Genomic DNA, 15,372 nt, shown 5'->3' on the forward strand with positions numbered 1-15,372 from the left:
GCCAAGTCTGGCTGCTCTGTCCTGTGAGCCACACAGTAACTTTTCAGAGGTTCAGAGAAGGCCTTCAGCAGAAGTCCTGGCACACTTAGTGTGCGACACTGCTTAGATGAGGATGAAACGGTCTTCCTGGAATTGGCAAAGTGCAGGTCACCGACAAAGTTGGGCAGAATGACCCGGAGGGATGGTGTGGACGGAGCTGAGGAGTGGGGGTGTGGACACAGGAGTCAGCTCCTGAGAAGAATGGCTGTGATGAGGGTGGGGAGGGGGTGGTAATGGTTTGGGGTGGATTCTGGGAAGTACCGGAAAGCAGATGATAAGTTTCCCCAGAGCACGTAAGTGGGGCCTCCGATGGGGCCCAGGAGAAAAGGCAAAGAACTGGGGGCCCAGGGCAGTGGGGCTGCGGGTTTGGTGATGAGCAGAGATCGCTTCCCGCCCGCACCCCCGTTTCCTCCACGAGGTTGAGACCCGGGCTCCTAAGTATGTGTGTGGAGGGGGCGGGGGAATTTGGGCCGAAGTGCGGTGGGACCGCGAGGTTGCCGAGGGTATTGGGCCCCATTTGAGGTTGAAGCTCAGGAGTTTGGGGGCCAGAAGACTGTGCAGTTTGGGGGGGGGCGGTTCTCCAGACTTGCTCCTCCGCCTGGTAGGTCCCCGAAGGGGACAAGAAACCAGCCCTGGCCGCGGTGGCTACAGGACCAGGGCACCCAGGAGTTGGGCCAGGAGGCGGCCCCGCGCCCAGGGGCTGCCGTGGTCCGGGCGTCCTCGAGGCCTTGCCCCCGCCGCAGTGTTGGACCGGGGGCCGGCGGGCAGTGGAGGCGGCCCTGCGCGCGTCTGCCAGCCCTGCGAGTCGGGGGCATGGACTCGCGGCGCAGGGCTTCCTGCGACCGCTCCCGCCCGCCTCCGCCGCCGCCGGGGATTAGCACGCTCCTGGCCGCGCGGCGGGATTAACCCGCGTGGATGCGGCGCCCGGCTCGGGGATTACGGCGCGCCCCCCCGACGGATATATTCCCGCGGCGGCGGCGGCGGCGGCGGCGGGCGGGAGGAATGGCTGCGGCGCGGGGCGCGGCGGGCCGCAGGGGTCCCGGGCGGCCCTGCCCCTTCTCCATCGAGCACATCCTCTCCGGCCTGCCCGAGAGCAGCCCCCCGGCCCGGGCCGCCCGCCCGCCGCCGCCCGCCGGCCGCCAGAGCCCCGCGGAGCCGGGGCAGCCTGGGGCGCCCGAGGCCGTGCCCTGCACCTGCTGCTGCTGCTGCGGCCCCCGCGCGGCGCCCCGCGGGTCCCCGGAGCCGGCCGCCGGCCTGGGTGAGTGGGCGCGGGGCGCGGGAGCTGGGGGACCTGGGGCGGCGCGGGGGGGAGCGGAGCCCGGCCCCCAGCCCGCGCCTCACCGCGCCCTCGTCCCGCAGGCGCGCGGCTGCCGTGGCCGCTGAGGCTGGGGCCCGCGGCGCCCTTGCCCTTGTCCGCACCCACCGGGGGCTCCGGGACGCCGCCCGACGCGGGCGGCCCTGGCCCACAGCGGCGCACGCGGCGCCACCGCACCATCTTCAGCGAGGAGCAGCTGCAGGCGCTGGAAGCGCTCTTCGTGCAAAACCAGTACCCCGACGTGGGCACGCGCGAGCGTCTGGCCGGCCGCATTCGCTTGCGCGAGGAGCGCGTGGAGGTGGGTGCCTGCAGCCTTGGAAGAGCCGGCCCCGCGTGGCGGGCGGAGGCGCACAGGCCCCGGGAAAGCAGGGGCGCCGGGTGGGTCCCGGGCAGCGGCGCCTGGGGATGGCGCGGGAGGAAGGGCGCGGGCTGGAGCAGAGGTCGGGCCCGTTTTCTTTTCCTTAGTTTTAACCCCCAACCCCCGGCCCATGACAAATGAGGCGCGCGTTTCTGTTCCGGAATTTGGGGAACTCGGAAGAGCGCGAAGCTGTTGAAGGGGCGTCCCGGGCGCCGCCGGACGGAGGCGGGGGTGGGAAGGGGTGGGCGGGGAGAACGCTCCCGTTGGGAAAGGGGTCCCGGTCCCGCGGCCCGAGCCCCGGTCCCCATCGGCAGTGGATGAGGGACGGTGGCGCAGCCCACGTCCGTCCCGAAGCCCCGGCCGGTCCACTTGGGAACCGCGCGGGACGCGGGTCCGGGGCTGGGCCTGCCTGAGCGCCCCTCCTCCTCCTCCTCAGGTCTGGTTCAAGAACCGCCGGGCCAAGTGGCGACACCAGAAGCGCGCATCGGCGTCCGCGAGGCTCCTACCGGGAGCCAAGAAGCCCCCGAAGGAGAGCTGCTGACGGCTGCAGAGTTACTCCTGGGCTCGGTGGCACCCTCTGGGGCCGGCTCAGGGAGAGGACAGACCTACCCTAATAGGAGTTGGGAGAGGACGCCAGCCTCTAACCTGGTGTCTGCCCAGTTGCCTGCGTCCTGGAGCTCAACTCGGGAGCCCCTCTGCGTGTGTCCCCGCGCCACCCGCCCCGCGGAAGGAGAGCGCACCGATGCTCCGTGCTCCATGCGCCTTCCCTCCCAAGCGCAAGCGGGCAGGAGGGCCGGGGAGACTCGGGGGTGGGATGCGGGGCACAGAGCAGATCAACTTCCTCAACCCCCCACCACACCCCAGGAGGCACCAAGCCACCCCAGGACAGGAGCCACCCCTTGTCAACAGTGACACCCAGCGTCCTCCTCCCCACCCACTTCCTGCTGGCCTCAGTCATCTCAGCAGGGATGCAGCCCCCTTGACTGGCCTAGAACCCTCCAGAGGCTGGGCGGGTGGGGTCTCTGCGTCCTGGGGCTGGTGCCAGGGGCCTGGGCGTCCTGACCCGCGGAATAAGAAGGCTGGGTGAGGTCATCTCCAGAAGTCCCGTTCCCGCTGCTCAATCTTGTGAGTCTTGTGTGGCTACTGAGAAATAAACAAGCTACTACAAGCTCTGAGAAAGCAGTCCAGACTTGAAGTCCTCCGTGGCTCCACTCCACACCCAGCCAGGACCTGCCCCTCCTCTCCTTCCCAGGGAGTGGGGGGCCGGATTGTCACAGCCCGGTGAGTCCTCCGTCCCTGTGCCAGGGTGGGCCCAGCAGAGCAGACTGCCCCACAGATCGTGGCCCGGCACCCTGCACTGGCCTCTAGGAGCTGCTTCTTGGGTGGGGGTCCTTGGTTTCCTCGCTCTGGGGTTTCCATGCAGGAGTGTCTGCCTCCCTCACAGCAGCCAATCTCTGCCATCCTGTGGGGCGGGACCAGGTTCAACTGGGAGAATCCCCCCCTCCACTGCCTTGGAAAATGCTGTCCCCTCCATCATCCTGGCCCCAGCAAGAAGGACAGCATGAAAACAAGGCCTCAGTTCCCCAAGTTGGCCTGTATGGTGGGCGCGAGGCACCTAACACCCCCCTCACCTGGCGTGGGGACTTTGTTCTGCCTCCTCACAGGTCCTGGAGGGATGCGGGTGGGTATCTGGCACGAGACACAGTTCCTCCACAAAAGGTGCAGAAGCCAGGGCAGCTCCTGGGCAGAACTCTCTGAGGCAGGTCAGCTCAGAGAACACAGAGTGCGAGGGGTCCCTGGGCAGGACAGCAGCTCTCGCTCACCCTCCAGGATGCACACTTCCTGCTGTCACAGAGCCCGTTTTCCTGAATCCTGGCCGTATCCCTGGAGACGGCACAGCCTGCCTGTGGAGCTTCCCCACGGCTGGGACACCCTCATCCCCCTGGTCCCAGAAAGTTCGCCCTCGTTGGCTGAGTGGCTTTATGTCATGGTGTGGGGCACCCGTGATCAGTGCTCTGCTTTCAAGGGACCAGTAGTTATGCTGCCCTCCTGGCTTTTCCCTCCTCTCCAGCTATCTTGGGCAGGCTCGCCCCGCAGCTGCCTGTACCACAGGTGTCCTTGGGCCAAGCCCAGACTCTCCCCTCTCATATCCATTCTCACCCTGGTTTATCTCATCCACCCTCAGGCTTGAGTCCCATCTCCGTCTCACATTTACATCCCAGCCCAGGCCTCTCCCCTGTGCTAGGCAGTTATGTCCAGCTGTCCCTTTGATGACTCCACCTGGAAGCCCAGGGCTCCTCTACGTCACCTTGTCCATGGCAGGCTCTTTCCCTGTGCCTCCCCGGCGCGTGAGCCAGAGAGCTAGGGGCAGGCGCTCTGACCCCTCTTCTCCCTCACCCACCAAACCCAGGCCAACGGCAAGTCGATTTTACCTCCCCAAACAATCCCAGAATCTGCCTTCTCCCCAGCTTCGACTGCACCAGCCTGATGAAAATCGCTGTCATCTCTCACCTTGACCGTTGCAGCTGCCTCCAACTGGTCCACCTGTACCTACTCTGGTTCGTCTGTGATTCATTCTCCATAAAAGTCAGGGTGCAACTCTGAACATGCCTCTCCCCTGCCTACAGCACTCCCAGGGCTCCCACTGCTCCCAGAACAAAGACAAAACTCCTCGCTGTGACCCATGACCCATGACCCATGAGCCCCGTGCAGCCTGGCCCTGCCCCTCTGGCGTCAGCTCCCACCCCACTGCTCCTTGCACTTTGTGTATCCAAAGGTCTCCTCCCACTGGAACTTTGCACATGCTCTCCCCCTCCACCTGGTCAATGCCTGTTCATCCTTTGGATCTGCAACCACTTCCTTCCTGGGGAACTTTCCCTGACTGCCCCCTAGGTAGGCTGTCCCCTAGGTAGGCTACCACCTAGGTAGGAGGTCTGCTGGGTAGGATGCCCCCTAGGTAGGATGCCCCCTAGGTAGGATGCCCCCTAGGTAGGATTCTTTTTTTTCGCACCTGCCCGCTGCTGTGTTATGCTTGTTTGTGGGATGATCTGATTAGTGTCTGTCTTCTGCATTCAACTCTCAGCTCCACAAGGGGAGGAATCATACCATGGAGTCCCCACTGAATTGTACTGAATCGTTCTGGGGCAGAAATTGTTTGACATAATTTACAACCTTTTGGGAAGAAATGATCTTTCCTGAGAAATGCTTAGACAATTTTCTTGTCCATTTCAATGAGGATTAGCCTTCTGGGAAGCCAACTCTGGCACTTAGGCACCAGACATTTCTTTTCTTGCATAAACTTTGAATAAAAAGTTTGAAACTCATACATAACCAAAATTCCAGAAGCGTATTTTTAAAAATAACATAGAAGCGTATATTGATTATTTGCGAGAAATTAGAATTCCAAGGCCTTCCAATTCCGTAGTGCTGTAATTTTTCACGACTAGCGGGAGCAACACGCCCCTAGCCCCTACCGCAGCGCCCCGTGGCTCCCACAGCCAGATACTAAAGACCAGAGCGGGGCGGGACGAAGACTACAACTCCCATAAAGCTCAGAGCTCATGGTGACGTCAGCACGGAGCGCGGGCCGGCCTTCGAAACGCGCGGCTACCCCATTGGTAGGGCTGTTTCAGGCGCCTGCGCAGCTGGAGCGCCCCGCGCCCCCCCCCCCCCCTCCCGGCCTGCGCCGCGCCTGCGCCGCCGGGGCGGTACTGGGATAGCGATGGAGACGTCCGGCGCTCCGGTCCGGGCCGTGCTGGTGCCCGCGGCGTCCGGGCCCCGGAGGAAGCGCGCCGCCGGAGAGACCGGGGCTCCGACGAGCAGGCAGCGGGTCCTGGACGAGGAGGAGTACATCGAGGTAGGACTCGGCGTGGACGCCAGGCCCCTTCCCTGACCCGCGCTTCCCCCGGGTCGCTCCCTGGGTAACGACGCTCTTGTCCGCTCGCGAAGGTGGAGCAGCCCGAGTCTCTGCCCTCGGGATGTGGACAGTCGGGGGGACAAACAAGCACAGTGTGGAGCGAGGTGTCCCTGCTGTCAGGGAGCAGAAGGGGCGGATGTGTCTGTACGCGGTGGGGGGGGGGGGGCGGGTGTCAGGGAAACAAGGTTCTATTAAAGGGTCAGTAGAAATTTGGGAGGATGGCAATACAGAGGGTTTCTTGGAGAGCGATAATGGCAAGTGTTAAGGCTGGGGGTCCTGGAAACGGGCTGCCACTGTGGCAGCATCATTGAGCGGGTGAGCATCCCACCACCCTTGAAGTAGGAGGAGCTGGCACGGGGCTGGGAGAAAGTTGGTTAAGTTTGGGAAACTGCTGGGATGTGCAGGCAGGTGACGTTAGTGCGCAGCTGGGTGTGCAGACGTGCAGCTCAGGGGCAAGTCTGGCTGGAGGTGCGGAGCTGGGAATCTCCACCAGTGCTGGTGGTGGGGTGACTGGCTGAAGGCATCCCGGTGAAGGATTCAGACTGGAAATAGGAGATCATGGGTGGAATGAAGGTGGCAACACGCACATTGGTCCAGCTGGTGTGGAGGTGGAGCCAGCAAAGGAGAATGAAAGTGACCAGTTAGTGAGGGAGAGAGAAGGCTTTGAAAGTGCACCCAGTGGGGGTTCCCTGGAGGTCCAGTGGTTAGGACTCCACGCTCTCACTGCCAAGGGCCTGGGTTCAATCCCTGGTAGAGTAACTAAGGGCCCACATCCCACAAGCAGCACAGCGTGGCCAAAAAAGAAAAAAAAATTACAGCACTATGTTCCCCCAAGTTCTGGGGATTCTTGGTCTGGACAGAGGTTGGGGGCCTCACACGTACCCTGTGGGCTGAGTGGCAGGGGAGAGGCAGACGGGAGCTCTGACTTGTATTCTGATTGCGCCTTTAGGGCCTCCAGACGGTCATCCAGAGGGATTTCTTTCCTGATGTGGAGAAGCTGCAGGCACAGAAGGAGTACCTGGAGGCTGAGGAGAATGGAGACCTGGAACGGATGCGCCAGATCGCCATCAAGTTTGGCTCTGCCCTGGGCAAGATGTCCCGAGAGCCCCCTCCGCCCTGTAAGAGGAGTCCTGTGGGGGGGCGGGAGGGGACTCCCGCTGAACTGTTGCTTCAGGCTCCCTCCAATCCCCATCCCCTCTCTTCCCCCAGATGTGACTCCAGCCACATTTGAAACCCCTGAGGTGCACACGGGCACCGGGGTGGTGGGCAGTAAGGCCCGGGGCCGGGGCCACAGCCTGGAGGACGGCGATGGTGAGTGAGCGCCCCGTTTCCCTCACACTGTTGGGTTTGCCTGGGGACCTCGTCTGTGGGGCCCTGGGGTGTTCAGGGGAAGGCTCCTTCTTGTCCCTGAGGGTCTCTCCTTAAAGGGCAACCCACGGGGTCTAGGAGGCAGAAGATCTGGGTCCAGCTCCCAAACATGGGGGTCATCTGAGCCTCCGGCCCTCCTCTGTGGCATGGGAATCTCGCCCCCCCTCTTGCTGGCCTGCTCACTTTACCAGCCTCTGTCCGGGGGGCATCATGAGCCTGGGGCGGGGGCTCCTTCCCTCGCTGCCTCCTTCAGATGCCTCAGGGCCTCTGCACTTGCTTCTCCTGAGCTGGTCGCCCCCTGTGGGTGACTGCATGGCTGCTCCTTCTCTTCCTTCAGGTCTCTGCTCAGATGCTGCCTGTCAGGGAACCTTCCCTGACCTCCCAGCGCAGTCACTCACCCTGTGCTCTGTGATTTGCCACCTGGCTCTGTTTTCTTGCCGGAGGACACGCCAGTTTAAAAGGCGTTTCTGTTTGTTTACCGTTTCTCCCTCCACAAGAGCAGGTCCTTTTGCTCCCGTCTGCATGCCCTGCACCTAGGGTGTGCCTGGGCCTCCGGGTCTCCAGCACGCTTACTGGAGTGTAAAGATTCATCCTGACTTTTCCGGGGAGCCTTCCCCAGAAGGAGCGTCTTGGGCCCTGTGAACAGTGTGCCGTGGGCCTCCTCGCAGTCGGTGCTTCATCAGGGGTGGACGTGTGTGTGTGTAGATGGTCATGAGCTGCTCTCTACCAGCGTCGCATCTACAGTGTGCTCCACTGGCACTGGTGCCCTGTGCGAGCACATGTGTGACGTTTTCTGCTCCAGAACCCAGCCTCCTGCCAGTCACAGCGCGTCCTGTGTGTCCTCAGAGCGTGGTTCTCCGTTGCGATGTGGCTCGAGAATCACAGGCTGTTGGCAGATTCCTTTCCTTTGAATCCCCCTTACTTTTCGGTAAATGCAGGAATCCCCTGAGTAACCTGAGCGTAGGCACCACGTAGTTCACGGTTGCAGGCGAGGGGACTGAGGCTCAGGAGGGCAGTAACCTCTGCAGGTCCCAGAGCTTTTGGTGGAGGGACGGGGTCTGAGTGCCCACCTTTCTGACACTCGTCTTGACCTTTTAGGCACAGTGCTTTGCACGCTGCCTGGCAGGTGGTAGGGGGTGGAGTAGAGGCCCTCCCCTGTCGTCCCCACCGCATCTGCACTGCTGTATGCAGTGCTGCACCGGCTCAGCGGGCTGCCCTTTCACTGGTAGCGGCCAGGGCGGCCCGGGGTGTGGCCCAGTGCCTGTTAGGTGCCCCCCCGCCCACCGCTAGATAATACAGGGTCCTTGCCATCAGGTCCGCTAGCGGGTCACGAGGCTTAGGTGACAGTCACCCCCCTGTAGCACAGGTACCAAGAAGAGAGGGAGTCTGGATAAGGGACAGGGGGATAGCCCAGGGTTTTGGAGGCAGGGCCTACAGAACAGGCACTGTTTTGGTGTGGGAGGACCCCCTGTGATCATGCTGCTCTAACACCCGACGCCCCCTCCCGGCCTGAGTCAGAGTGCACTCTTCACTGGTATCCAGCAGATGGGAAGGGCCCCTGGGGGCTCCCTGGGCAGCTGGGGGAGTTGATTTCCCCCAAGGGGGTGTTGTCTGGCAGTGTGGGTTCCCACAGACAGACCCACGGCCAGAGAGAGGGTTCCTGGGACCGAGTGACTGCATGATGGTTTCGTGTCACCTGCCCGCACCCCTGCGCAGGAGAGGCCACAGAGGAGGAGGAAAGGGAACCCCTGCCCAGCCTGGACGTCTTCCTGAGCCGGTACACGAGCGAGGACAACGCCTCCTTCCAGGAGATCATGGAGGTGGCCAAGGAGAAGAGCCGGGCGCGCCACTCATGGCTCTACCAGGCCGAGGAGGAGTTTGAGAAGGTGCCCTGGTGCAGGGTCAGCGGTACCCACTCGGGGTGGGGGTCCCCGGGCCAGGGCCCAGGGCCGGGGGTCCTCCCTGACCCGCGCTCCCACCATGACGCAGAGGCAGAAGGATAATCTCGCGCTCCCGTCGGCAGAGTGCCAAGCCGTGGAGAGTGGCCAGGCTGGTGTGGAAACCTGGAAGTACAAGGCCAAGAACTCCCTCATGTACTACCCAGAGGGTGAGCGGCGGGCCGGGCGGGGGCGCAGGCTGGGGCCGAAGGTTTGGATTGGCTTTTGGGAGTGTGTGTCTGTGCCCCCTGTACTCTGGGCCTTTGGGGGTCCCGGTCCATTTCAGGGCAGGCAGGTTCGCCTGCGGAGTCTGCGCGGTCGTGTGGCTCCCCCGGCTGCATTCAGGCTGTGCTCCGTGGGGAACCAGTTCCTCTCCCTCAGGCCCTGAGCGAGGGGCGGGGGGCCTGCCCACCCTGACGCTGAGGCAATTCTGCTCCCGCTGCCAGGCGTTCCCGACGAAGAGCAGCTCTTCAAGAAGCCACGGCAGGTGGTGCATAAGAACACCCGCTTCCTCAGGGACCCCTTTAGCCAGGCCCTCAGCAGGTCCCAGCTGCAGCAGGCCGCTGCCCTCAACGCCCAGGTGAGGGGCCGGGCCAGCGGGGTGGCGTGGGCAGTCCCGCCTTTCTGGTCCTGGCCACCCCCATACGTTAGGACTGTCCTTGGGCTCAGCAGGGCTCGGCGGTGTGGGTGTGTCTGGGTCCCTATGTGGCGGGGTCTGAGTCTCTTCTCCATTCGTGGGGGCTTCGATCAGACATGTTTTGTGGGTCAGGTCTGTGCCAGTTCCCGTGGGGTGGGCTGGGCTCGGTGTGGCAGACAGCAGAGGTTCCTGACCCCAGGTTTATTGCAGGGCGGTGACTCCGGCGGTCATGGCGTTGAGGAGGTGGGAGGTGGGGGGACTGTTTTGAAGACTTTTACAGGTGCCTTGTGGGAGCCATCAGAACACAGTTGCCCCAGTTAGCATAGCTCCCCGCAGGGCCCTGAAGTCAGTGGCCCCTGAAGGTAACGCATGTCAGGTGTGGCCCGGCGTGGAAAGCGGAGGTGCTTCCTCGCTTGGTTGCCGCTCTGACGGGTCCTCAAGGTCCTTGCAAGGGCCAGGGTCCTCCCCGCTTCCCCTGGGTCGGGGGGGAAGGGGTGTGGGCAGCCTCTGTTCAGCCAGCGGGGATGGCCTGGGCCCCTGACACCACCTCTTCTCTCGGTCCAGCACAAACAGGGCAAGGTGGGCCCGGATGGCAAGGAGCTTATCCCCCAGGAGTCCCCTCGCGTGGGCGGATTTGGATTCATTGCCACGCCTTCTCCTGCCCCTGGTGAGAAACACGCCTGCTGGTGGGACGGCCTGGGGGGAGGTGGGCTGCCCGGCTGGCCTGGCACTCCTGGCGCTCCCCTGGGTCTGCACTGTGCCTCATGTGACTCGGGCCCAGGGTCCCATCTGTGCCAGGGCCGAACAGGGCTGTGGGTGGCTGGGCTCTCAGGCAGGCCCGACCTGGGACGTGTGGGGCCAGCTGGTCTAGCTGGGTGGTTCCTGTGGCTCACCCTGAGCTCAGCGGGACAGACTGGCCTGGTGAGCAGGCAGAGGGGCTCTGGGGGGAGGCCAGTGAGTCCAGTGGGTGCTGGACAGGCGTCCTTTTTTAAAATTTTATTTATTTATTTATTTATCCATTTATTTAATTTTTGGCTGCATTGGGTCTTAGTGGCTGCATTGGGTCTTAGCTGCTTCATGCGGGTTTTTTCTAGTTGCTGAGAGCGGGGGCTACTCTTTATTGCGGTGCACAGGCTTCTCATTGCGGTAGCTTCTCTTGTGGAGCGTGGGCTCTAGGCGCGCAGGCTTCAGTAGTAGTGGCACACGGGCTTCAGTAGTTGTGGCTCGCGGGCTCTAGAGCGCAGGCTCAGTAGTTGCGGCACGCGGGCTTCAGTAGTAGTGGCTCGCGGGCTCTAGAGCGCAGGGTCAGTAGTTGTAGTGCATAGGCTTAGTTGCCCCACGGCATGTGGGATCTTCCCAGACCAGGGCTTGAACCCATGTCCCCTGCGTTGGCAAACGGATTCTTAACCACTGCGCCACCAGGGAAGCCCCTGGGCAGGCATCCTGCGCGTGGAAGCCAAGCTCAGTCTGCAGGAGACTGGGTGCACCTTGGCCTCCAGGGGCCGTGCCTGGCCTGTGCAGGTGGGCAGGACGGGCTTGAGGGGTCCTACAGGGCCACGTGCGCTTCCCTCAGGCCACCTGCCTTGTGCCACTGGCCTGGGCTGGGTGTCCCTGTCAGTCTTGGGTAGTTTTTCCTAGTTCTGGGTCTCACGTCAGCAGGTGTGCGGTGCTCACAAACCTAAGCCCAGAGATCACAGCAGGCGCACGAGACTCGGGGTGGCCTCCTGGGCACACGCTGGTCTCTTTCTGCGCCCAGGGACACCGGTGGCTGCGCCATGGCAAGGGCCTGTGGAGGCACCACGGTTTGCCCAGGATCCTGGGAGATTTGGGAGCCCTGGAAGGCCCCGGATCTCCTCCCTGCAGCGGGGTCCTGTGACTGTCCTCTGGGGGCCCCCTGGCCCTGTGCTAGGATGGGGGTCTAACTCACCCAGCCCAGCTTCTCTGCGAAGCCCCCTACCCCAGGCTAAGCCCCACGGTGCAGGGGCATGGGCTGGCCTTGATGTTTCCCTCCGAGAAGTCAGAAGTGCTGGGTTCTGGTCCTGGGAAGGAGAGAGGGCAGCTGCTGGCCTTGGTGCTTGTGAGCTGCGACCCCCATCCGGGTCCCAGGCCTGAGCTGGCTGTGGGCTCTCCATCCGCAGGTGTGAACGAGTCCCCACTGATGACCTGGGGGGAGGTCGAGAACACGCCCTTGAGAGTCGAAGGATCTGAAACGCCCTACGTGGATAGGACGCCAGGGCCAGCCTTCAAGGTGGGTTACGGTGGGAGCAGCACGGGTGGACGCGGGGCCTCCTGAGCACCCATAGCTCCATGCACAGCGGATGGGCTGCACACCTGGGCAGGCCCTGCACTTCCACGTAGGACCGGGCACTGAAGACAGGCGTGGGCGGGTGGCTGGGTTGGGGGAGAGACTGGGGTGGGGGGGTTCGAATCACCAAGGCAGGGAGCTGCCGGGGCCGCTCCGAGCCTGCAGGCCCGGAGGATGGGGCTGTTCAGAGATGAGGGGTGGTCTCAGGTGGGCCAGAAACTCCTGCTGTGCTGCAGCCTGAGGGCGGGAAGGGTCCCAGAATCCTAGTGTCTGTGGGATGCGGCTGTGTCCTCAGGAGAGCTGTGTCCTTGCAGAGAGAGGCCTCTGGTTACGGGAGAACCAGGTCAGGCGCCCCCAGCCCGGTGTCATAGGAGCAGTCAGAGTTGAGGTTCACAAGGCCTGGAGCCCAGGAGGAAGGCCGTTTGTGGGCCAGGCAGGCAGGCGAGGGGGCCGGGTGGCAGGTGGTTTGTAGGGATGGGCTGGCCCGGGAAGGCGCCAGCGAACAGACAGGCAGGTGGGGCCCCAGAGTGACATTGGGAAGGCAGGTCCCTGGTCTGCACACAGTTTGTGGGGAAACTGAGCGATGGGTGTGGTTTGGGGGGGAAGTGGGGGAGGTCCCCAGAGCCTTGCACGTACTGTCGGGTGCTGGGGGGGGTTGCTAATGGCAGAGGTGGGTGGTGCCACAGAGGCTGAAGGCTGCAGGGTCACGTCATCTGCTTTGAAACCCCAAAGAATGGGGCACGGAATTTGGAATTCACATAGGTCTGCGGAGGGGACAGGGTCACGGGTCTCTTTAAACACAGGCAGCACCAGTGTGGAATGCAAAGGAAAAAGTGTCAGTCACTGTAGCAACAGAAACATAAAATCATAGGAGCGACTGGCTTGGAGAGAAAGCACAGACCTGTGCGGCAGAAACCTGGTGGCTGAGGGGCGGGTGCTTCCCCAGTGCAAGGGTGACGCGTGGCCAGACAGCGTGTGCAGGGCCCGGGCACCTTGGTTCTCAGCCTGGGATGCGGCGACAGCTGAGAAAAACTTGCAGGGGGATGTGTGCTGTCAGGCGTTGAAGCAAGCCACCCTTGGCAGGTGGGTCAGACCTGAGCCTGGTCCCAGCGCCCAGGCAGGATTTGGGGCACTGTGCTGAGTGTGTGGAGCTAGGGTAACAAGCCAGGCCCTCAGTGTACACAGCAGGATGAGTTCCGGAAAGATGGAAAAGTTGAATGTTAAAACAACAAATGTTAAATCTCAGAATAACATACCAGTCGACGTTTAAGGTGACGTTGAGGCAGGAAGGCTTTCTAAACACGACAGCAAAGAGAGAAATCACAAAGGGAGTGGGGGCTGGATCGCGCTACGGGAAGATGACAACCCCGAGTACAGCGGAAAACGTCAAAAGTTACAGCGGAAAACGTCAAAAGTAAAACTACAAGCAGATAACTGAAGAGAAATCTGAACGGTGTATGTCAACGCAGCCAACGTAGATGAAACTCCTGCAAGTGAGAAAGGAAACAAAAAACCAATAGAAAGACAGGCCCAGGGACTTCCCTGGTGGTCCAGTGGTGGAGAGTATGCCTTACAATGCGGGGGGCGCGGGTTATATCCCTGGCTGGGGAACTGGGATCCCACATGCTGCAGGGCAACAAAGCCCACGCACCACAACTACTGAGCTCACGCACCTCAACGAGAGAGCCCGCGTGCTGCAAACTACAGAGCCCACGCACTCTGCAGCCTGCACGCCACAACTAGAGAAGAGAAGAACCCGCATGCCACAACTAGAGAGAAGCCCGTGCGCCACAACGAAGATCCCACATCCCTCAACGAAGATCCCGTGTGCCGCAACTAGGACCTGACACAAGCAAAAAGAAAATAAAATTAAATAAATAAATCTTTAAAACAAACAAACAGAAAGACAGGCCCACAAAACATTTCTTGAAGTTCTCTATGGAAACGCAGAGGCTGGTACACCCCGGCAGTCAGACAAAGGCATATTGAAACAGGCCCTTTTCCTGGAAGGGGGTCACAGGTGCCTGACCGGGCAGTGCCGGCTTCATGAAGAACCCGGGTGGGCCTTGGGCGGGTGGGCAGCTCAGGCTGGCTGGGGGCTTTCAGGGGCAGCGATGGCGGGCTGTTGGGACCGCAGGGGCCACGGGAAGAGGCCGGCGCCCCCATGGCAAGGACTCCCTGGCTGGGTAGTGGCCCAGCCCCCCCACGCCTGCTGTCTTTTAGATCCTGGAGCCGGGCCGCAGGGAGCGGCTGGGGCTGAAGATGGCCAACGAGGCTGCCGCCAAGAACCGGGCCAAGAAGCAGGAGGCCTTGCGGAGGGCGACGGAGAACCTAGCCAGGTGAGGGTGGCCCGGCCCCTGCAGTGGGCGCTCTCAGGTCCGGGGCCTGTGGCCGTCCCTCCGGCCGGAGCGGGGCCCTCTCCGCCTCGTGCACGGCCTCCTCCTCCCGCGTACCTGCGGCACCTTTAGGCCCGTTGTCCCCACTGAGCTCCTGTCCACCCCGTGGAGTCGGTGTTATCGCTGCCCTCGGAGAGGGTTGGGGTCCACTGCAGCCTCTCAGCTGAGGGCAGCCACACCCCTCGACTGCAGGCTCGGGCTCACTGTCTGGGCCAGGCCATCCAGGTCCCCACCCAGAATGATCACGCATCTCCTGGGAGCCTTCCTGTGGGGCCAAGGGAGGCCCTGCTGCGGGGGGAGCCCAGTCGGGCCTAATCCTGCCTCTCACCCACCCCTTCCTTCCGCTGCAGCCTCACCCCCAAAGGCCTGAGCCCAGCCATGTCTCCAGCCCTGCAACGCCTCGTGAGCAGGACAGCCAGCAAGTACACGGACCGGGCCCTGCGTGCCAGCTACACACCGTCCCCAGCACGCTCTACCCACCTCAAGACCCCAGCCGGCGGGCCCCAGACCCCGACGAGCACACCGGCTCCTGGCTCTGCCACACGCACCCCCCTCAGCCAGGATCCGGCCTGCATCACGGACAACTTGCTGCAGCTCCCCGCCCGGCGCAAAGCTTCGGACTTCTTCTAGTTTGTCCTGGGCTGGGCCTGCGGGAGCTTCGTGGAGCCCTCAGGGCAGCTCTCTGCCCAGCAGAGGACTCTGGCTTTCTGGGGACCCAGGCCTGAGCCCGAAGCAGCGAGCATCCCAGGAGACCCAGAAGACAGGTGCTGGGCTGGCACAGGACCTGCCCCGCGGCCTTGGGGAGCATCCCAGGGCCTTGCTGACATGCTTTTCTGTCAAACCCCAACCTGTTCCTATTTAATCCTCATTAAAGAGCATCTACAGCTCAGCGGGGCTGCCTCTCCGCCCTGTGGCCTGCGCGCCCTGGGGTCACCCTCGTGCCTGCATCGCACCTGCATCCTGCGCTCAGGACCGTGGACCTCCCGGGAGGAGGCTGCTGGGTGGTGACCCTCGGAGGGCTGGGGTGTCCAGCCTTTCTTGCTGCTGCCTGCGTTGCTTCCAGTGGTGCCCCCAGGGCTGGGGACCTGTCTCTGAGCTGAG

At 62.8% G+C, this 15,372-nt stretch overlaps 2 protein-coding genes across 3 annotated transcripts; both read left to right on the top strand.

Moving 5' to 3' along the window:
* Window positions 1-954: 954 nt before the first annotated feature.
* GSC2 (goosecoid homeobox 2) lies at window positions 955-2,253 on the top strand. The gene is made up of 3 exons (XM_061169241.1): window positions 955-1,297; window positions 1,399-1,652; window positions 2,149-2,253. The coding sequence occupies exons 1-3, from the start codon at window positions 955-957 to the stop codon at window positions 2,251-2,253; spliced, it is 702 nt and encodes a 233-aa protein (XP_061025224.1).
* A 3,158-nt stretch (window positions 2,254-5,411) lies between these two features.
* Window positions 5,412-15,160, top strand: ESS2 (ess-2 splicing factor homolog). Of its 2 annotated transcripts, XM_061169186.1 has the most exons (11): window positions 5,412-5,568; window positions 6,578-6,746; window positions 6,838-6,939; window positions 7,799-7,924; window positions 8,713-8,882; window positions 8,986-9,103; window positions 9,380-9,513; window positions 10,135-10,237; window positions 11,709-11,818; window positions 14,099-14,214; window positions 14,622-15,160. In XM_061169186.1, the coding sequence occupies exons 1-11, from the start codon at window positions 5,434-5,436 to the stop codon at window positions 14,899-14,901; spliced, it is 1,563 nt and encodes a 520-aa protein (XP_061025169.1). In that variant the 5' UTR covers window positions 5,412-5,433; the 3' UTR covers window positions 14,902-15,160. The 2 variants fall into 2 exon arrangements, with proteins under 2 accessions (XP_061025169.1, XP_061025170.1); XM_061169187.1 differs by lacking the exon at window positions 7,799-7,924.
* The last annotated feature ends 212 nt before the right edge of the window (window positions 15,161-15,372 follow it).

This window comes from Eubalaena glacialis, chromosome 15, assembly GCF_028564815.1.
Source record: "Eubalaena glacialis isolate mEubGla1 chromosome 15, mEubGla1.1.hap2.+ XY, whole genome shotgun sequence".
Taxonomy (NCBI): domain Eukaryota; kingdom Metazoa; phylum Chordata; class Mammalia; order Artiodactyla; family Balaenidae; genus Eubalaena; species Eubalaena glacialis.

What these genes read in the sequence shown, in the direction of transcription:
- GSC2 (XM_061169241.1), top strand. Translation starts at nt 955, where the DNA reads ATGCGGCGCCCGGCTCGGGGATTACGGCGCGCCCCCCCGACGGATATA. An exon ending in GGAGCCGGCCGCCGGCCTGG is followed by an intron (nt 1,298 to 1,398) that starts GTGAGTGGGCGC and finishes CTCGTCCCGCAG; the next exon opens with GCGCGCGGCTGCCGTGGCCG. An exon ending in TGCGCGAGGAGCGCGTGGAG is followed by an intron (nt 1,653 to 2,148) that starts GTGGGTGCCTGC and finishes CCTCCTCCTCAG; the next exon opens with GTCTGGTTCAAGAACCGCCG.
- ESS2 (XM_061169186.1), top strand. Translation starts at nt 5,434, where the DNA reads ATGGAGACGTCCGGCGCTCCGGTCCGGGCCGTGCTGGTGCCCGCGGCG. An exon ending in CAGCCTGGAGGACGGCGATG is followed by an intron (nt 6,940 to 7,798) that starts GTGAGTGAGCGC and finishes TTTCTGCTCCAG; the next exon opens with AACCCAGCCTCCTGCCAGTC. An exon ending in CACGCCTTCTCCTGCCCCTG is followed by an intron (nt 10,238 to 11,708) that starts GTGAGAAACACG and finishes CTCCATCCGCAG; the next exon opens with GTGTGAACGAGTCCCCACTG.